This window comes from Equus quagga, chromosome 11, assembly GCF_021613505.1.
Source record: "Equus quagga isolate Etosha38 chromosome 11, UCLA_HA_Equagga_1.0, whole genome shotgun sequence".
Lineage (NCBI taxonomy): Eukaryota > Metazoa > Chordata > Mammalia > Perissodactyla > Equidae > Equus > Equus quagga.
Window position 1 is genome coordinate 33,227,052 of NC_060277.1, and position 22,178 is coordinate 33,249,229.

Below are 22,178 nucleotides of genomic sequence, written 5' to 3' on the forward strand. Positions count from 1 at the left end.
TGCTGGCTATGTTATGCACATTTTTGGGCAAGATAAAACTAGAGCCAAAAGTAGTAGTTGACAGTTTTATTTACTCGGCCATAATATGCAAGCTTCTTATTTAAATCTATAGATATTTTTTAAAACACCATCATAATGTACATGATCATTAGTAGATACATCAGTGTTATAATTAGATATTTGGGTTTTTCAGGTTTTGGTGGATAATTTAGAGAATTCATCATTTCATTGACATGTAATGAACTATGTTTACCTTGAGTGGTAAAGTTTTATAAAATAAGGCTTCCATGATTTGAGATGTGAATGCTAAAACTTAGACATAAATTAGTTAGATGTCTAATTTGGTTATAAAATTTTTTCTAAAATGACTCCACCAGAAAATTAATAGATTCAATTTCTGAGACAATCATTGGTCTGAACTGGTCAGTAAAAATTGTCTTAAGAGGTTCTCTTTTAAGATATTTCTAGTGTATTAATCATACTTGTTTTTGTGGAATTGGGGGTAAACCACACCATTAAATAAAATGTAATTTGGAAGAGGTAATTATAAAGATTTGTTCAGGCCCCAAAATACAAATAAAGATTGGTGTGGAATCTCGGTGTATATGTTTTTTGCCATTGTAAAATGTCTTTTTAAGAATGTTTTTAATGGTATAATACACACTAGATGAACTTCCCAAACGTCTATTTTTAGTGTCTGAGTTATTGTTTCTTCAAAGAAACAGTTGAAATGTAATGTTAGTAGATGAGATTTTTTATTTTATGTGGGAATTTTTACATAGGAATTGTATAAGGTCCAAAGTCCGTGGATACTGTCCCATGGAAACCTTTACATTTAAACTGTTTCTTTATATTAAAATCTATTTTAATTTATGGAAGTTTCTAAAATGTGCTAAGCATGCTTTAATGGAAATAGTATTAGATTCATTGGATCATCCTGGCTCTGCTACTTGATTATTTTGGGCAAATCACTGGGCCTCAGTTTCTTCAATTGTTTAAGGGTGGAATTAGATTATCCCTGAGGTCTTGAACACTTCTAGGCCTTAAGTTCTTCAGTTTTAAGTGAAATTTGATTGTAATGTATGAACCTAAATGAGAATATGGGCTTTGTATTAGCCCTTAAAATAGCTCATGTGTGAGGAGTTACATTTATACATAAAGGTTGATCAAGTGTCATCCATAGTTTTCTCCTATTAACACATAGAGGTTAAATCTGCCACATTCTGATTGTGGTGTTATAAGTTAAGATAAAATTATCCTAAGTTACCAGTTTATGTGGAATTTTGTAAACATGAAAACTTACCAGTTAAACTCTGACTGGATAGTAGTACATTATTTCAAAGGGATAAAACTGTTAGCTTGAATAGAAAAAGTGTGTATAAAATTTTAAAATTGCATTTCAAAATATTAAATTGGTTTTTAGTTTTATAGTAAAATAAATTGTAGACTCTAGTTTAGAACACATTTATGGGTGAGACCATAGCAATCGTCGGGGAAATAACTCCAACAGTGGCCATATACAACATTACAACTGCTAGTCCTTCCAACACAACTCAGCTTTAAGTATCATTGGCAAAACCTTTCGTTGATATTTGTAGAGAAAAATACTATGAGCTAGTTTTGCTTACCTGGGCCAAACCAGTGGGTAATCAAGAGGCTTTTTTTCCTGTTGGTATTGAGGCAAATCACTGATTGCCTTTGTTGTTGAATTGAAAATGTAGTGGAAAGACTGAAGCCTAGTGAGGTCGTATATTCGAAGGAAGTACGTTTAAATAAAAAACTTACAACTTTAATCATACTTGCACTTTGCTTTTTCCTTGGGTCTCTCAGTCCAACAAATATTTGTAATGCATGCCAAATGTTCTTTTGTGCAGAGCTTTCTGCCTTCAGTTGGAGAGATGGTCATGTATCTTGAGAGGAGCTCTGAAGAGGACATAACTGAAAAGCCGCAGCCCTTAGGAGGAGGCCAGTGTTTTACTAAGAAGCCATAAGTCAGAGACCAGTCCTAAGCAGTAAATTTGACTAATTCAAGGAACCCTTTATGAATTTGACCCGGCCTGTTGAAAATGTACAGTGATTTTTTTGTCTTTAATGTTAGAAATTTATCATTGTGCTTACCCAAGGAAAGGCTTTTTATACATCTAGAAGTAAAATGTTACTGATCACCATTCTAGCTCGAAATGCCCAGCCTGAGTGATTAACAGTCTCCTACTACATCCTTGTCCAGAGTATTATCAGGTCACTTGTAAATAAATTTTCAATTTAGACTTCAGGCCCTCTGTGACATTTGAGTGCCTTGAAGGGGGAAACAATTTTACCCTTCGGGAAGAGGTGCTTCCATGCTTTTGTGATTCTAAGTTAGGGTCAGTGTCTCACGAGTATAAATGTCCTTGGGAGACATGTTAAATATGAAGTAATCAGAGTAACGGGAATAAAAGCTAGATCACGTAGTGCGAAGTATTAGCATGACTGATGGCTACTTTGGCCACGAGGTTTGAGGTGGTCCCATAGGAACAGGCATAATAGAGGACCCTGAAGTTCGTTTATAATAGGAACGTTCTGTAGGTTAGCTGCATGCAGTGTGACAGATACTAAGCGTGAAGAGTGACTATAGCCGCACAATATAACACCCGTTATTAATACAACCGTGATCAGGCTGGCTCCAGATGGTGCAAGAGCGATCTCGGAACCTGTGTGTCGGGGTATCTTTTGCGGGAGGGACCGGAAAAGGGGTGGGTCCTTTCTGTCGCAATGTGGGGAAGCCGCAAGCTGATCTCCTCCGGGAGTCGTTTTTTAGGAGTGCGAAGGTCTGGGTGCCGGGTCGCACAGGGAGACTGTCCGCGCTCCACCGCGTCGGCAGGTGAGTGTGTGTAGGGGGAGGTCCCTCGCACGCTGCCCGCCGTGCGGACCCGCTGTTCTGCGCAGGCGCAGGCTGCCGTTGAGCTCCTCGGGGTCTGCGCCAGTCCTGTGCTTTCGGTCTGGCCTCGGTGTCGTCGGTTGAGTGCCGGGCCTGGGTTCCCGCCCTCGCCTTCCCAGAGGCGGGGACAAATAGCTGAGGGCGAGCGGTCCTGGATGCAGGCCGCCGCCGCCGTGTCTGCAGCGACCGTCGTCTGAGGAGCTGGGCGGAGTCTCAAGGTCGCGGGCTGTCTTGGTCTGCGCGGCGGGAAGGACCCCACCGCGGCCTCCCGGCGGCGGGGAGCCTTGTGTTTATGTTTAGTGTACACACGGCTTGCCTCTTTCCAGAAAGCATCTAGGGCAGCTATACTACTTTTTGATTAATAGGCTAATTCAGGAGACAGTATGGGCAAATACGATCGAGAAAATAACGCACTGAACCTGACACGACAGTTTGATGACTTCACTCCCAACATTAACCAGAAAGATAAGTTCATCCTTTATGTGAAACTCACTTAACGAATGCTGTATGTCAGGCCCTGGGAATTTTTAAATCAATGACGCCTCAAAGGTCTTTTTCAGGGCCGGCCGCTGGCCGAGTGGTTGAGTTCGCACACTCCCCTTGGGGGCCGGGATTTCGCGGGTTGGGATCCTCGGCGGGGACGTGGCGCCGCTCGTGAGGCGGTGCTGAGGGGGCGTCCACACAGCAGAACCAGACGGACCTGCGTCTGGAATATACAACCATGTACTGGGCGGCTTTGGGGAGGAGGAGGAGAAGAAGAAAAAAGATTGGCAGCTGTTGTTAGCTCAGGTGCCAGTGTTAGGATAGAACTATGATCAAGATATAATAAGCAAAAAAAAAAAAAAGAGGAAAACTTAAAGGCCCACCTATAGAGGTGATAAGCTTGGTACTCTTTTACTGTGCAGCCAATAAAAATTATTTCAATCAACATGTGTCCACATGGAAAAATTATTAGGATATAGTGTAAGGAAAGTACGTTACAAATCAGTATGTGTTATGAACTAAAAGGTATAGATATGGATGGAGATATAGAGAATAAAGATGCATCAAAATTTTAGCAGTGAATATGTGATGGAGTAGGCGATCTGTCATTTAATCATTCTCGGAATTTTTTTTCAGTAAACATGTCTTTTAGAATCAGAAATTTAGGAAAAATACAATGTGAATATTTGCACATTTGGGGACTGAACATAGAAGGAGCACCTAATACATATTTGAGATCAGGGAAATTTCTTAAACAAGGTGTCTTGAAGGCGTTGGCCAGTTTTAGCAGCTGTCGGAGTGGCCGGGGGACAAGCTTGACTATCTGTGATGAGGTTTCTTTCTGGGAAATTGCACAGCGTTCCTTGAAAAGTAGGGTGTGCGTAGAGAGCTGGAGATGAGGGCGGGTGGTGGCAGGGAATGAGACAGGAGACATTTTAGGCCATTACAAGTCCACAAAAGGCCACATACACCTCCTGAGATTGACTTTATCTTGAGGGTAGTGGGAAATTCTGAAGGAGCAACATAATCAGACTGGTGTTTAAGAAGTAATACTTGGCAGCTGTGTAGAAAGTGGGACGGAAGCAGGCACAACTATGCTCAGGGAGGGTAGAGTAATCCAGACAGTCAGTGATTGCTGGGACTCAGGTGTGGGCAGGGCAGAGGGCCTGTTCACCGTCAGCCTGGTACTTGATAGGTACTGGATAAATGACTTTTGAACAAATAAGGTGAAATTTCCCCCATTCCTTTGAAATCTCAAATACTGGAATGATCACAGATCCAAGGTAGAGAAGGAACTAGTAAGATCCTATTTATTAATACAAACTCAGTTAGTTTCTCTCAGTTGTAATGAAGTGATTTTTAAAGCTCTTGAGAATTCTGGCAATACTAATGACTAGTGGACTAATTTTCCAGAAACAGGAGCAGTCAGAGGGCGATAGTGGTCATCACTGAGTAGGGAGCAGGGACTGTGTTAAAATCTGAGGCTCAGTTTCATAATAATACCTTATATATCCTTAGCTATGTATCACAGTTTACATAATTCTCTAATATATATAATTTACCTACCTAAAGTCATAAAGGAGGTGATATTTGAACTGGGTCTTAAAAGGTAGTACAGATAGAAATGGTGGAAGAGAGAATAACATGAGCAAAAGCCTAGAAGCACAAACTTTTTTCTTTTGAGAACTTTGAAATGGATTTGGGGCAGACTGGGAAGAACCTATTAAAAAGTAAAACAAAATTTTAAAAAGCAAAAAGCTTGGGAGACAAATGTTCAGAGACTATGACAAGACAAGGCATGAAATATGAATGACTTAGTCCATTTGAACTACTATGTAACAAAATACCACAGACTGGGTGGCTTATAAACAACAGAAATTTATTTCTCCCAGGTCTAGAAATTGGGAAGTCCAAGATTCTGTGTCTGGTGAGAGCCCACTTCCGGGTTCGTAGATGGAACTTTGTTGCTGTGCCCTCACATGGTAGAAGGGGTGAGCTAGCTCTTTGATGTCTCTTTTATAAGGGCACTAAACCCAAACATGAGGGCTCCACCTTCATAACCTAGTCACTTCCCAAAGGCCCCACCTCCTAATAGCATCACCTTGGGATTTAGGATTTTAACATGAATTTGAGGGGGGACACAAATATTCAGACCATAGCACCATTAAATTTAAGAAAGGACACTTAACCTCACTCATGATAAATTAAAATTATAGAGATACCATTTGATATCACTTGTACCTTTTGGACTAGCAAAGATAAAAATGTTTGAAAATACATCGCATCGGTGACTATCAATGTATTATCAGTGTGGGGAAACCAGCACTAGAAACTATTGTAATTTCCCAAGGAATTGCAAATTAGTTCAAAATCCATGAGTGGCGATGACAAATTTATAAGTGCACGTGTCCGTTGGCATGACAGTTCTTGGGATTTTACCTCAGGTGCTCTCAAAGGTGTATGAAATTACCTATGTAATTCAATGTTGTGTGTTTGGAATAGCAAAAAATTAGAAATAAATGTCCACTAATAGGAGACTGCTTAAATAACTTATGAGATAGCCATACAATGGATTATCATGCAACCCTAAAAGAAAAGTAAGTTCTTTATACTCTGTTATGAAAAAATCTCCAAGACACCTTGATGGGTGGAAAAAGCAAAGTATGGAAGAATGTATATATTGTAATACATTTTGTATAAAATAAGAGAAATTGATACCCCAAAATGATGTATGTATAAAATATCTCTCTAGCAGCTTACATACCAATCTAGTAACAATAGTTGCCTCCAGTGAGGGAAACAAGATAGCTGGAGTCAGGGGTAGGAGAGGTACTTTCTAGTGCTTTAAAAAACTCTTATTTTGAAATAATTTAAGACTCACAAGAAGTTGTAAAGATAGTACAGAGAATTTCCATATGCCCTGCACCCAACTCAGTGATATCTTGCCTAACCATAATACTTTGTAAAAGCCAGGAAACTGACGTTTGTATTATACTGTTAACTAAACTAGGGAGCTTATTTGGATTTCACCCCGTTTGCATGCACACGTGTTGTGTGTGTATGTTACCACATGTAGAGATTTGTGTAATAACCATCACAATCAAGATGTGGAACTGTTCCATGATCGTAAAGAAATTTCCTGATACTATTCCTTTATACTCAGACCCTACCCCCAACCTTGGCAATCACTGGATCTGTTCTCCATTACTATAGTTTTGCCATTTCAAGAGTGTTAATTAAATGGAATTGTATGAACCTTTTGAATTTTTTTTCCCCACTCATCATAAATACCCTTGAAATTCATCCAAATTGTTGCATATATCCATAGTTCATTCCTTTTGAATGAGTATTTCAGCAGTATTTCATGATATAGATATACCACAGTTTGCTTAACCATTCGCCTATTGTAGGATATTTTGGTTGTTTCCAGTTTTTAGCTATTATGAATAAAGCTGCTATGAACATTTATATGCAGGTTTTAGTGTGGACATAAGTTTTCATTTCTCTGGGATAAGTGCCCAGGAATGTAATTGCTGGGTTGTATGATAAGTATATGTGTACCTTTATTGGAAACTGATAAACTGCTTTCCATAGTATCTGTGCCATTTTACATTCCCACTAGCAATATGTAAGAGATTTGGTTGCTTCATATCCTGGTCCACACTTGGTAATGTTAGGATGGTTAAATTTTGGCCAGTTTGATAGATATGTAGTGGCTTTTATTTGCATTTCTCTAATGGCTATTGATATTTAACATCTCGCATGCTTATTTACGTCTGTATATCCTCTTTGATGAAATGTCTGTTCATGTCTTTTTATATCCATTTTATAATACCCACACTCATTTTATAATTGGATTAGGATTGCTTGTTTTTTGTGTGTGGGAGTTGATGTTTTGTTTGTTTTTTACTGTTGAGTTTAAAGAATATCCTTATATATATTCCAGTTATAAGTTCTCTGTGGGATATATGTTTTGCAAATATTTCCTCCCAGTCTGTGACTTGTCTTTTCTTTTTCTTAACAGGATCTTCTGCAGAGCAAAAATTTTTAATTTTGATTAAGTCCAATGTAATCATTATTTCCTTTTATGGATTGTGCTTTTGGTGTCCGATGTAAGAACTCTGTGCCTAACTATAAGTCGTGAAGATCATCTCCTATGTTTTCTTCTAAAAGTTTTATAGTTTTGCATTTAAATCAGTGGTCCATTTTGAGTTCATTTTTGTGTAAGTTATCAGATTTAGATCGAAGTTTTCTTTGTTATCTGTGACATCCAGTTGTTTCAACACCATTTATTGAAAAGACTGTTCTTCCGACATTGAACTGCTTTGCACCATTGTCAAAAAATCAGTTGGGTGAACTGTTTTTTTAATCTCTAGACTCTCTTCTGTTGTGTTGATATTTGTATCTGTCCCTCTTCCAATACCACACTGTCTTGATTACTATAGCTCTATGGTAAGTCTTAAAATTAGCTATTGTGATTCCTGTAACTTTATTCTTCTTTTTCAATATTGTTTTAGCTATTCTATTTCTTTTGCCTTTTCATATAAATTTTGGAATCAGCTCATCTGTATCTACAAGAAAAAGCTATTGGGATTTTGCTAGAAATTGTATTAAACTTATAGATCAATTTGGGGAGAATTGATGTTGAGTCTTCCAATCCATTAATACGGTATGTCTCACCATTTATTAGGCTGCCTTTCATTTCTTGTATCAGTGTTTTATACAAATTTTTAACATACAGGCACTGTACATGTTTTGTTAGATTTACTCAACACTGAAAGTATTTCATTCTTTTTTAGACTGATTTTGCATGATATATATAGCATTTTAAATTGTGCCTTCCAATTTTTCATTGTTTGTATGTAGGAACAATTGACTTTTGTGTGTGTTGACCTTATAATCTGTGACCTTGCTTAACTCATTTATTAGTTCCAGGGGCTTTTTTTTTTAAGATTCCTTGGAATTTTCTGCATAGACAATCATGTCATCTGCAAAGAAGGACAGTTTAATTTCTTCCTTTCCATTGGTATGCCTTTTATTTCCTTTTCTTACCATATTGCATTAGCTAAAATTTTTAGTAGTATCTTGAATAGATGTCATGAGACTACATTCTTGCCATGTTCCTGATTTTAGAGATAAAGCAAGCGTGTTGTTGATTTGAGACCTTTCCTCTTTTCTGATATGAATATTTAGTGCTATAAATTTCCCTTTAAGTACTGCTTTAGCTATGTCCACAGATTTATATATATAGTATATTTAAATTTATTTCAATTTTATTTCCCTGAGACTATCTTTGACTTGTGGATTGTTTACAAGTGTTTTGTTTAATTTCCAAGTGTTTTCTTCTTTTCATGTTATTTTTCTGTTATTTATTTCTAGAGTCCATTGTAGCAGAGAAAATACTTTATGATGTCACTTCTCTTAAAGTTGTGAAAGTTTGTTTTTTATTCCAGGATATGGTCTATCATTATGAATGCTCCATACGTTCTTGAAAGAATGTATATTCTGTTTTTGTTTTAGTGGAGTGTTTTATAAATTTTAATTAGATCTTATTGATTGATGGTGTTGTTTAGTTCTTCTGTGTCCTTACTGATTTTTGTCTCGTTGTTCTATCAATTACTGAGAGAGGGGTGTTGAAGCTCCCAACTATAGTTGTAGATTTGTTAATTTCTCCTCTCAGTTCTGTCAATTTTTGCTTTATGTGTTTTGAAATTTTGTTGTTTGGTGAATACACATTTAGAATTGCTTTGTCTTCTTGGTGCATTGTCCCTTTTATCATAATGTAATATCCCTGGTAATTTTCTTTCCTCTAAGGTCTAATTTGTCTAAATGTTTATTGAAAAACTAAATGTTCTACAGCAGAGTAGCTAGTTTATAAAAGCAGGTCCCTATGTAAGTTGGTACATATAGACTGGATGAGTGTTTATTTTAGTATGTTTTACATATGTATGTGTATATTTTTTCCTCTGTAAAGGGCTGTGAGCATATGTATAAATCCACTTCATGTAGCTAGCATGGAAGTGACAGAATTTGACCTAGTTGTGACAAATAATCTCAGAATTAATATTACCCTAGTTTAAAAGGTAATGTTTTAATTTGAATTCCTTTTTTTATGATTTTGTGTGGCATAATGTGGATGCAAACACTAATGGCATGGAAAACTTTTACATATTCATTACTTGTTTTTGCTAATTATAATTTCAGAAATGTTTGATTAGAGTTAGATGGCAGAATGCAAGACCTTTATTTTATTCTAAAATATAAAATAAAGAAAAAAATATTTTGTTTATCAATTTTAATAAAAGTTGCTATATAAAATAGTTTCTTCAGTTACATGCATATCAGGGATTCATACTGTGCAATGCTTTCTCTAAATATTTAATTTTTTTTTTTCAGTTTATTCAGAGAACCAGCTCAGTTGGACTCTACCAATTAAACCGTGGATTTTCAGTGAATATAGAATCATGTGGTTTAAATCCTGTAAAATGACTTTTGTCTGTTTTAATAGAATGAAAAGTTACAGGTAAGTTTATTCATTACTGTGACAAAAATTTACATAATTATGTGCAATAATAGTTTAGTATTGATTGTGTTTAATAAACCCTGTCAGTATGTAATAGCTCATGTGGTTTGATTAGGGTAGTTTTTATTTATTTAAATTTCTTATTTTTTTCACAACTTTTAAATTTGGAAAATTTAAAACCCACAGGAAACTTGTAATACACTGTACATCCAGTGCATATCTGTCTTCCATATTCAGAGAGAGTTTTTATTTTAATAAAAGACTATGTTACTTGGAGAAGTACTTTTTACTTCCTCATAATATCCTTATGACAGGACACAAATAATACCATGCTTAAAATCATAAATGATTTGAGTGCAACATAAATACGGTAAGGTGGATAAGTATACATTCTAGGTAGTAAGACTGAATCAAAGTAATGTCGTTCTGTATTTGTATTTTATAAATTAATTTTTACCCTTCTGAGAAATATTGCATAAAGTATGAGCTCTGTTTTCCAAGTGCATGCTTTTACTTCTTGTAAATGGGTTAGCTCCTTTAAGATTGAGTCTATGTGAAATCATTCTTAGCCAACTGAGCAACTACCTACTGTTATCTACTGTAAGTTAATCCTTGATTACTGAGGCTTTGCATGAAGCATGGAAATGGAGGGTAATGTTCACAAGATAATATTAAAGAAGAGTGACGTTTAACTCCTGAAAGGATAAGTAATCAATATAGAGTGTACTCTATGTAGCTAAAAAAAATGGTAAATATTTGAATGGTATTACCTATTCTAATGTAACAACCTTATTCTCTTTTACCCAAGAACCTTTAGAGGATTTTCTTACCAAGTACTTTGACCTGGAACTCAGTGTAGTGTCTCTCTGATCCCTGTTTAGTCCCTGTTTGATCCCATTTGATTAAAAAAAATTTTTTTTAGATGAATTATGTACTTTTCTGGGCCTTCTCCTTCAGGTTATTCATTTGACAAATGTTTCCTAAGCACCAGCTGTGTTCCAGGAACTGTGCTAGTCACTAGGAATAAAATGGTAAGCGAGACAGTGCAGGCCTTGCCCTCACAGTGCTGATGTGCTAGTAGGGAGACATGATCAAATAATCACAGAGCCCATGAAGAAGCACAAAGTTGTGTAGGAGTTAAAATAGGGAAATATGTCTCAGTTTTGAGAGTCAGGGAAGACTTTTTAGATGACGTTCCATTTAAACCTAAGACCTGAAGAAGGAAAAGGAATTAATTAGGTGTATAGAGGAGGGAAGGGAGAATGAGAGAAGAATGTTCCAGGCAGGGGGAGCAACATACACAAAGTACCTGAGGAAGGAGCAAGCCTGGTCAGTTCAAAGCATGGAAAGAACGCCCTTGTGGAGGGGGAGGCGAGTAGTGGAAAATGAATTTGGAGAGGGAAGAAATTAGGGACCAAATAATTCAGAGCATTGTAGGCCATGCTGAGGATTTTGGTCTTTTTCCTGATGTCACTGGGAAGCCATGGAAGCATTTTAAGTGGCAAATAGCATGATCATATTTATATTTCAGAACAGTCACTCTGGGTGCATTGTGGAGAACAGATTGGATGGGAACGAGGTTGGAAGCAGGCAGACTAATTAAAAGGCTAGGACATGGTTCAAGCAAGAGATGATGGGAGCTTGGATAGGCTGATAGCCGTAGAAATGGAGAGAAGAAGATGGAGGCACCTGGGTTCAAATCCTGGCTCCACTGCTTACTTAATGTCTCTGAGCCTACTTTTTCTTAAGTGTGTAATAGGAACAATAATAATACCTACCTTCTGGAGTTACCGGGAGGATTAAATGAGATGACTTATGACACGTGGAGTTCTTAAACAGTACCTGCCATTTAGTAAATGCTCAATAAATGGTTACTGCTACTACTGCAGCTATCAATATTAGATGTGACCCACAAGGCCAAGTTTTATAAAGCTCGTTTTTTGTTGTAACTTACTTTAAAAGCAAATTAATTTTGTTTCAACTGTAAATAGGTACATATATATTTATATGCAGTGTGGTTATAAGAAAACTTGGTTTTAAAGCATCAAAAATGAACAATACATGTATTTAGAATCTAATAAATTGTAAATTAGAATATCTTTCTGCATAATGTATCCCATATTACATTTTTTAAAGTGGCAGTTTTTGCCTGGTTCTTCATTTGACCTTGTAGGTACCCTTGGACAAGACTGTACAGCACTTCTGGAACCACTGTAGACAGCAGTGAGGTGAAAACCTTCCTGGCCCTGGCTCACAGGTGGTGGGATGAGCAAGGAGTGTATGCGCCTCTTCATTCTATGAACGACCTGAGGGTGCCATTCATTAGGTAACCTTTAGAGAGTCTAAGTCTTTTAAAATGCAGCTATTTTCAATATTCATCTTTTTAGGAGTTCATTTTTCCTCTTGGTTTATACCTAGGTTCAAAATGCTGCATTTTAAGTTTGCTTTAGAAATTGGGAAGATTCTTTTAGATGTCCATTGTTTGAAACCATTAATTTTTTAAATAATATTGCCTAATTTCTAGGCTGCTTTCCTAAATTAACTTGAAATATTCCAGTCAGCTTAACTGGAATTAAATCCTTACAAAAAGGAACTAGGGTCCTATGGCATCAAGGTCAATTTATAGCGACTTTGACCTTTAGGCAGTTCTGATAAAGGGAATACTACTGAGACAGTTCAATTCAATAAATATTTATGAGAACTTAGCTTGTACAGAACTTGGAGGCTAGATTCTGTGAAAACTACTATGATATTCGTCATTCGAAACACAGTCCACGTACTACAGGGACTTGTAGTTTGCTGTGGGAGAGAAAAGCAAGGGTTCATCAGACTTCATTTATCAAGAAATTGTTCATTCGTTCTTCTGTCCGTTTATTTATTTATTCACTAAACATTTTTCAGCAGCTGATATGGGCAAGGCACTGTAATAGACACAGAAAATCAGACTCAGATGCCCTCAAGAAACTTTTTGATTGGTTTCAGCTGGTTCATCCAGAATCAGCACAGCAAAAGTAAATATTGGTACCTTTTGATTACCACTGAGTTAGTAGATCACTGAAACACTATGGCAGAGAAAAGCAGAAATGTCATTCTATTAAGCTAGATCAGTGGTTCTCAAGGTGTAGGCCCTGGACTAGCAACATCAGTATCACCTGGGAATCATTGGAAATGCAAAATTCTCAGGTCTCACCCTGGTGCTCCTACTTTGGGGAGTCAGCAGTCTGGTTTAGCAAACCTTCCAGGTGATTCAGATTCACCCTCAGCTTGAGAACTACTCAGTTCAAACTACTGTGACACCATTATTTAGACATCACACTAAAACAGATCACCCAGGGCAATGCAAGTTATGGCTAGAAGTTTAGATTTTCTTCTGAGCATAATTGGAAGCTATGAAAGGGAAGTGGTATGATCTAAATTATGATTTAAAGGAATCATTTTGGCCGATCTGTGAAGAATGGATTGGACTTCATTTGAAATGGGCCCTTTCTGTATATTATAACATTTTAAAGTTATCTACTTAACCACTATCTAGGTTATTCTTAGAAATCAATTAATTTTAACAGCAATAAAAGATATCCTTATTGTATGGAACATTTATTTTAATATAAGGTATAATTAAAATTCATATACTCTAGCTTAAAATTTAATTTACAATGCCATTAGGTATATATCAGTGTGTGTATATGTGTGCTTATATTTGCATATGTGGTAAATTATTGCTATGATTATCTTAGAATTAAGTTTACTTGATTTGAATGCCTGTTTACATGATCTTGGAAACATCACTAACTTAGAAGATTAAAAGAGGCTTAATTTAGAAAGGAACATAGGTAAATTCTGAATATATGGATCTCCAATCTGCTTCTTCTAAGCCCTGCAGAATAACCTATTTGTTGCTGACATGAAATGGTCTAGCAAGTTCTGACAAAGTAGCTAATAGATGTCTCAGGTATATGATATCTCAAGCCAATAAAATTAGGTTAATCTAAGATAGATTATCTTTAAAGTTTTTCTTTAGATTATTACTGAAGTAATAATTGTCATAATTATTACTAGATTATTTCAAGAGCTTTACTTTAAGCCTTCTGCTTTGGACTACTTAAAATATCTTATAAATTATACATAGTATAGTAAGTTATTAATGCTGAAAATACCCCCAAATCAATAATCCATTTAAAATGAGTTTAATATTTCCTTGAAAATTATATACTTTTAAAACTTTATTGATAAAATTAATAATTTGTTCTTATATGCTTTGAATTTTTTTAAGAGACAATCTTTTGAAAACAGTTGCTAATCACCAGCCAGGAAAACCTTTGTCTGGGATGAAGATTCTTGATGTTGGCTGTGGTGGTGGATTGTTAACTGAAGTAAGTCATTTACAACTTTCCTGCCATTTTTAACTGGGAAGAAAAATTGATAAGAAGTGAGCTTATGCTTATTTATCCTTTAACAAATAGTATTGTTCATTAGAAAAAAGAAATGTATGGGGCCAGCCCGGTGGCGCAGCAGTTAAGCGCACACGTTCTGCTTCTCAGCAGCCTGGGGTTCGCCAGTATGGTTCCTGGGTGCGGACATGGCACCACTTGGCAAAAGCCATGCTGTGGTAGGCGTCCCACGTATAAAGTAGAGGAGGATGGGCATGGATGTTAGCTCAGGGCCAGTCTTCCTCAGCAAAAAGAGGAGGATTGGCAGTAGTTAGCTCAGGGCTAATCTTCCTAAAAAAAAGAAATGTATAATATTTTTCTGATTATAAAAGTAATCCATGCTTTTTACTTTCTTAAAAATGTATATATAAAAATTTCAGAAAATTATAGTGAAGGATTTTTTTCTTTAACAGAAAAATGGGGCACTGGTTATTCGAATAGCTTTGAAAATTTTGTTGTCTTTTCTATGCCAAGAGATTAGGCAGTTTCCACTGGTTTAAATGCAGTGATGAGCCATCCTTTTGCATTTGCTTCAATATCAAAACTTAACAGAGTTTTGCCTACTTGTGGGGCTTTCCCCTTCTTAAGTACTTTAGAGTACTTGGAAGAATACTCATTCTCCCTGTGAAGAATATTTGCTTGAGTTTATGGTAAATTTATGCCCTGCAGCTCTATTTTGTATTCTTCTATCAACACAATAACTTTTTGTTTCAACGCTGCATTATAATCTGATCTTTGAAAGATATTTTAAGCAACAGTATAGGAAACAAGTGTAAGCTAATGTTCACTGGGATGTGGTACTGTCAAGGTCCGTAACAGCCACCTTGACAGTGAGGCTACCGGAGGTCTTTGATGCAAAGCTAAGTTTCCACATGCACAGAAAACGTGTCCTTCATATGGCGGTGGGCTGGTTGCTTTTGACATCAATTATAAAATTTTAAGAAATATAAAATATGTGAAAATGCATCACTTGGAATCAAGAATATGGAGTGTATCAAATTATAAATGAGCACAGTTTTACTATACGTGTTCTACAGTCTTCTCAGTGTATTATTACAGGTCTCATGTCATTAAAGTTAAAATAATTTGATTTATACTTTTAACTTATTGACTAAGAGTTGTAAAATAAATGCTGTGCAAGTTTTGATCAAAATTAAGGCTGTGTTAAAAACTTGGGCATGTCATGGGAAATGATTGAATATAAAAGCTGAAAGAAGAGTTAGCTATGAAGAGTCATTTCTAATCACAGAACTATCAAGAAAAAATCATTCTTTAGAAAATTTGAATGTCAGCAATTTTTGCTATTTTTATAATGACGTGTTACATTTATTACACTTTAAATATGTTAATACTATACTATGTGCATGTAAATGTATCCAGAGAATGTAGACAAAATTTTTTTCAAGTGGTTCTTGATACATTTTTTGTAGTTGTGATTATTGTTCTTTTAGGTTTTTTATTATGGAAATTTTCAAACGTGAACAAACTAGAGAAAATGGTATAATGAACTTCCATGTACCCATAAATGATCTCTGATAATCATCCCCTGGTGGTTAATCTTGGTTCGTTTTTGATAAGCTTTTTATTGCTAACGTGTGTTCTGTTTTCTTCCTGAGGGTAACGGTTTTTTATGCCATTAGCCTCTAGGGCGGCTTGGGGCTTCAGTTATTGGAATTGATCCTGTGGCTGAGAACATTGAAACAGCACAGCGCCATAAATCATTTGATCCGGTTCTGGATAAGAGGATAGAGTACAGAGCCTGTGCCCTGGAAGAGATTGTGGAAGAAACTGCAGAAACGTTTGATGCTGTCATAGCTTCTGAAGTTGTAGAGCATGTGACTGATCTAGAAACATTTATACAGTGCTGCTGGCAAGTGTTGAAAGTAAGACTTATGGACTTAACTTGTTTGTTTTTTCTTTTAAGTGTGTGTTTGTATCTATAGCAATAAATCTTTCATAATACTGGAAACCAGGAACCCAGGATTAGGGGACAGCATCTCTGCTGGAGGTTACTTCTGCCTCTCAGCTTGCCCTCAGTACTGGGGTTTTCCAGCTCCAGTATCTTGATATCCAGGGATCTTGAAAGATGTTGGTGCTGAACGTTATAATACAAACAATAGATTTATAGCGATATTTTTCCATTGGTATAGTCTGGATTAAATACCTAATACACATTGAATGACAATTGCTAAGAAATTGATTTGGATTAATACCTAAAAATCAACACTTAACATTTGTTAAGTAACTGTGATAAGTATAACAGTTTTCAGCTGATAAAAGATTGCTTCATACATATGATCTCACCTACAACCAGTGAGGAAAGTAAGGCAGGCATTGTTGTGACCTCCTTTGACCCAATGAAAATTAGAATTTGAGAGATGTCAAAGGTCACTTGGTCTTTAAGTCAAAGGTCAGTAGGCACTTAAGTGGTGCTTAATGCTACATCTTTTGATTCCAAGTCTGGTTCTTCCCAGACTTCACTATTGTGCTTATATAATTTGCCATATGTAGTCCTCTGAAGGTGGTTCCAAACTTGCTTTTAATAAATATCCTTAAAGTATTATTATTATTGTCACTATATGGATGCTGCTGTTTATGTATTCAAGAGATAACACCCTCAAGTCAAGAGCTAAAAGAATGAAATGCTTAGCCTTACCTAAATAGAGCTTTTTAAAAATACTCCTTTTTAAAAAATAATTTTAGATTGATAGAAGAGTTGCAAAGATAGTATAGCATGTTCCCAAATATATACTCTTCACCCAATTTCCCCTACTGTTAACGTTTTATAGAACAAGGGTAGGAGCTAGGGTGAGGCAAGTGAGGCACGTAGGGCACGAAATTGAAGGAGGCACGCAGTCTGCGGAGCCCTCTCCATTTGCACGTGGTGGAGGGTGCGTGCGTGCGTCCTTCAGATTCAAGCCCTCCGTGCCTCACTTGCCTCACCGTAGTCTCAGCCCTGTACATGACCCATAGTACAGTCCTCAAAACGAAGAAATTAACCTTGACATTATGCTGTTAACTACACTGCAGAGCTCGTTAAATTCCATTAGTTTTTCCACTAGTGTCATGTTTCTGTTGCAGGATCCAATCCAGGATCCCACACTGCATCTAGTTGCCATGTCTCCTTACTCTCTTTCAGTTTGTAGCAGTTTCATGGTGTTTCCCCTTAAATGAGTTTTGTTGGGCTTATCTCCTATTTTCCAGGCAAAACGCCTTAATTATTACTTTCGTGTTGTGTGTCCGTCAGTATGTATGAATGAGGTTCTTTCACACATATGGCAAATGCTGGCATTATGGAATTTAAAACTAACTTTTGCTTTAATGGAAAGCCTATTTTTAAAACACAAATGACCATTGCTCACCAATATTTTTTAGAGTAAGATTTTGCAGAACACAGATTAGATATTCATAAGTGGTTTTCTCCCCTAGTTCTTTTTTCTTTTCTTTTTTTTTTTTTTAAGATTTTATTTTTCCTCTTTCTCCCTAAAGCCTTCCGGTACATAGTTGTATATTTTTGGTTGTGGGTCCTTCTAGTTGTGACATGTGGGACGCCGCCTCAGCATGGCTCGTTGAGCAGTGCCATGTCCACACCCAGGATCCAAACCTACGAAACCCTGGGCCGCCAAAGCAGAGTGTGTGAACTTAACCACTTGGCCACAGGGCAGCTCCTTTTCTCCTAGTACTATTGAGATATAATTGACACATAAGTGATTCTTAATAAGATATTTTAGAATACTAGAGGTTTATAGAGAAAAGTTACAATGTGTGATGAAACAGTGTCTGATATTTTAGTTTTTAATTTAAGGATACATTCCAATATTTCAGGGCCCCTCTTATCTTTTTTATTTTTGATTTGGGTGGTACTTGATGTATTCTCTCTCTCTTTATATATATATATATATATGATTATTTTGGGGGGAATCTTTGGCATGTTATCCCCTTCAGGCTAATGAGAACATGTAAAAGAGGGAGGAGACATTAACATCCTTGCCATTTGTGGAAGTAAATATAGGAAACACCATAATAGTCGCTAAAAAATGGCAGAATAAACAGTCCCATAAATGGTTTGCATTCATCTAAGTGCTTATCTTGAGCTCTTCATATTTTTTATACTAATGAGATGAAAACAAAACAAAAAACTTTCAAACTTTAATCATTAATGTTTTTGTCAGAGAACTTACTGGCACTGCTCGCCTGCACAAGATGGGAGCAGTATGCTGGACCAAACAAGTCAGACAGGTCTAGCCCCCAAAGAGAAAACAGCATTGACATGTGGGAACATCAGTGTGACATGGAGCAAGGAAGAGCAGCCTGATCTCATTTCTGTATTTTTATTATAAAGTATTTGATATGTACAGAAGAATGTATAATATAAATGTGAAGTAGTATATGATTTACAAGTTGTAAGCACTGTTGCGTAAACTCAGTGAGTGCATCTGTAGTGGACTACCTTTAACAATGAATTTTCCAAGAGAAAAAATACTATTTTGGCCAATTATATTTTATTCATACTTATGTATCTTAATTGCACTGAGACTATTGAAGGAAGGAGGAGGGTGGGGGAAGCCAAGCCTTTACCTGACTGACATTCCTGACGTTTAATATTTTACTTCTATACATATTTTTTTTAGCCCGGTGCTTCTTTATTCATTACTACAATCAACAAGACACAGCTGTCCTATGCCTTGGGAATTGTTTTTGCAGAGCAAATTGCAGGTATTGTACCAAAAGGTACTCATACATGGGAGAAGTTTGTTTCACCGGAAATGCTCGAGAGCATTCTGGAATCAAGTAAGTATTAAGAATTTTTCCAACTTTCAAGGCCTAACTGAACTTTTAATGGACCTATGATTATTAATCACACAACCTAGCACTTCACTAATAGGCCACTATTCTTTGGATGTTGGTTTCCTCCCCTTAGCTAGATCATAAACTCCTTGAAGGTAGGTGTACGTGTTAGACACCACTTCCCTCTCAGCTGTGGCACCTAACCCTCGGCCACGCAAATCACAGGCGATCAGTGAATACTTTTTGGCTGTTTAGTCCCCACTTGTTTAAGGATGAAGAACAAACATCTATTATTCACACATCCTGTTTGTCCTATTGAAAGCCTGCTTGTGTCAGCTTATCTTACATATTATTTTTCCTGATCCCTCTATTTTTGGACGTATTTTGAACTTCAGTGTCACTTTTTAAGCATTTTATGCTAGTTATAGCATGCCTTATATTATGGTTATTTTGGTATTTTTAACCTCCTTTCCGGCTTGAAGGCAAGCCCATGTCTCCTTTTTGTACTCCCTGTAAAGCCTAGCTCTGCCTTACACATCATGAGCACTTGATTTATGTGTTGAGTTCCTGGCGAATAATAACATCTGTCAGATTGTTTGGCATTTGGTATTCCTGTTGAGTACTTAGACTCATGGATATCTCAAGCTTTTTGTTCATCTAACAGTGTATCAATAAACTTGATTTTACTTGGAATATTATCAGTCTGATGCAATATAGTAAGTTCTAAAAATTTCTGCAAGTAACCTTGTTGAAAATAGAGTAGAAAAAATATTTTAAAGATGCTTTATAGGAACAATCACTTGTTGGCAGGTATATCCTAATACATCTAAGATTTATTGAATACTTGCCAAATTTCAAACACTGCTGCTTTACACACATACCTCATCTAATCCTAACACCTCTATGATATATGTTCTGTAGATGTGAGAAAGCTGAGAGGTTCAGAAAGATTAAGTGATGCCCAGGGTCACCATCTGTTAGGTGCCAGGGCTGGGATCTGACCCCGGAAGTCCACCTTAGAGTTTAGGTTCTACGCTGCAGCAAAGAATGATCTGTACGTGGTGACAGAGTAATTTTGCCTACTGAGTTAGGAATCCTTTTTTAATATGGAGAGCTGCATGAGACTTTCGGCACTTGAACTATTTATTAAATCTACTCTTTCTGATTTTCATTTTCAGATGGTCTGTCTGTTCAAACGGTGGCAGGAATGTTCTACAACCCCTTCTCCCGGTACTGGCATTGGAGTGAGAACACCAGCCTTAACTATGCAGCTCATGCTGTGAAATCCGGGGCTCAGGAACACCAGGTGCCTGCGGAGTCTGTTCTAAAGGAGGAAACCGAAGAGCTCCAAGCTACAGCCTCCACCAACGCAGGTGTGCGCGAAGAGGTGAAGAAATGAATTGTTTCTAAGGACTGTAGTAATATGACTTGAATGTCTGATGTTTACAAATATGAAAAATAGGTAATTTATCTTTTGAGAGAGGATCATGAAGAAAAGAAAGTCAATAAAAAGAGCTAAAACCTTGGATAAAAGTTTTTGTTATTTCATCTAATAGCTACTTTCAGGGGATTATTCTACAGATAAGAAAGTTTTGTCAAGGGGGCCAGCCTGGTTGCATAGTGGTTGGGTTCACGTGCTGCACTTTGGCAGTCTGGGGTTTGCAGGTTCGGATCCCAGGTGTGGACCTATGTACTGCTCATCAAGCCATGGTGTGGCAGCATCCCACATACAAAATGGAGGAGGATTGGCACAAGTGTTGGCTCGGAGACAATCTTCCTCAAGTGGAAAGAGGAAGATTGGCTACAAATGTTAGCTCAAGCCAATATTCCTCACCAAAAAAAAAACGTTTTGTCAAGGTGTTGTGTGATCTAGGAATTTAAGTTCCTCAGCCTTAGTTATATAAATAGGGTGCTCATATTTCACTTCATCTTACATATGTGTGTGTGTGTGTGTGTGTGTGTATATATATGTATGTGTGGTATAATATGATTTAATTTAAAGGAATCTGTATTGTCCTTTATTTAGTTTTAGTTAAAGGCAGTTATGCTTCTGACTGATGAAAACTAAATATAGTTTTATACCACTTTTATTTGGGAAGATAAAAAACATTTTTTCTTTTAAATTTTAGTTTCCTGGAAAGCAAATGGAATGTTAAATATATATTAGATTTGAATTCAAACATTAAAATCAAGAATTTCAGATTATGTTGGACATACTTCTCTATATAGTCCCATAATGTTGTATGGTGCCTTTTTTTTAAGTAGAAAGGATTTTTTTAAACTCAATTTAAAAGTTCAGTTATAGAAATTTCCTTTCTAGATAGCGGTTTTATAATTAAAGAGACTGACTTGAAATATATTTTTATGCCTCTTGAAGTACATGAGTCTCTGGCTTTTTCTGAAAGCCCAGGTGCTGTATAAGGACAAACACAGAGGGTGTTGACCACACGTGACACATGTGACCTGAATGCACATGACCACGTGGGATCCGAGTTGCTTTCTGGCTTTTTCACTACAAGCTCATGTGTTTTCTGTCTTCCTTTGTCAGTGTCTGTCAGCTTGGGCTCCTCAGGCAAACGCTTCCATCTTAGTTTATCATTTGCTTGTTCTCAGTGGCATCGCGGGGAGGAAACAAATTTAAAGAATTAAAAGAGAAATTTTAACAACAGTTGCTAATCTCTAGGGGGATAAAGATTAGGAGCTCCTACTGGCTTCCATTTGAAAGTTTGATTCTTAGTGTAAATTCTAATAGTTTTTTTTTTTTTTGAGGACGTTTAGCCCTGAGTTAACATCTGTTGTCAATCCTCCTGCTTTTTTTTTTTTTTTTTTTGCTGAGGAAGACTAGCCCTGAGCTAACATCCTTGCCCATCTTCCTCTACTTTATATGTGGGTCGCCTGCCACAGCATGGCTTGCCAAGCGGTGCCATGTCCGCACCCAGGATCCCAACCAGCGAACCCCAGGCCACCGAAGTGGAACGTGCGAACTTAACTGCTGTGCCACCGGGCTGGCCCCATATTTGGTATTCAAATTGTCCCAGAT

General features: G+C 36.8%; 1 protein-coding gene across 4 annotated transcripts; it reads left to right on the plus strand.

Annotated features, from left to right (window-relative positions):
• Positions 1-2,729: 2,729 nt before the first annotated feature.
• On the plus strand, positions 2,730-20,664 carry COQ3 (coenzyme Q3, methyltransferase). Of its 4 annotated transcripts, none has more exons than XM_046675626.1 (9): positions 2,748-2,860; positions 3,283-5,391; positions 7,425-8,426; positions 9,797-9,923; positions 12,097-12,249; positions 14,194-14,293; positions 15,991-16,233; positions 18,982-19,141; positions 20,317-20,664. In XM_046675626.1, exons 4-9 carry the CDS (start codon positions 9,865-9,867, stop codon positions 20,535-20,537), a joined length of 936 nt encoding a protein of 311 aa, XP_046531582.1. In that variant the 5' UTR covers positions 2,748-2,860; positions 3,283-5,391; positions 7,425-8,426; positions 9,797-9,864; the 3' UTR covers positions 20,538-20,664. The 4 variants fall into 4 exon arrangements, with proteins under 4 accessions (XP_046531580.1, XP_046531582.1, XP_046531581.1 ...); XM_046675627.1 differs by having other exon boundaries at positions 2,779-2,860; positions 5,293-5,391; XM_046675625.1 differs by having other exon boundaries at positions 3,283-8,426.
• The last annotated feature ends 1,514 nt before the right edge of the window (positions 20,665-22,178 follow it).

Bases quoted from the DNA above. Each gene is read 5' to 3' on its own strand.
- COQ3 (XM_046675624.1), top strand. From the start codon at position 2,752: ATGTGGGGAAGCCGCAAGCTGATCTCCTCCGGGAGTCGTTTTTTAGGA. The intron at 12,250-14,193 runs GTAACCTTTAGA...AATTTTTTTAAG, and splicing joins CTGAGGGTGCCATTCATTAG to AGACAATCTTTTGAAAACAG. The intron at 19,142-20,316 runs GTAAGTATTAAG...TTTCATTTTCAG, and splicing joins CGAGAGCATTCTGGAATCAA to ATGGTCTGTCTGTTCAAACG.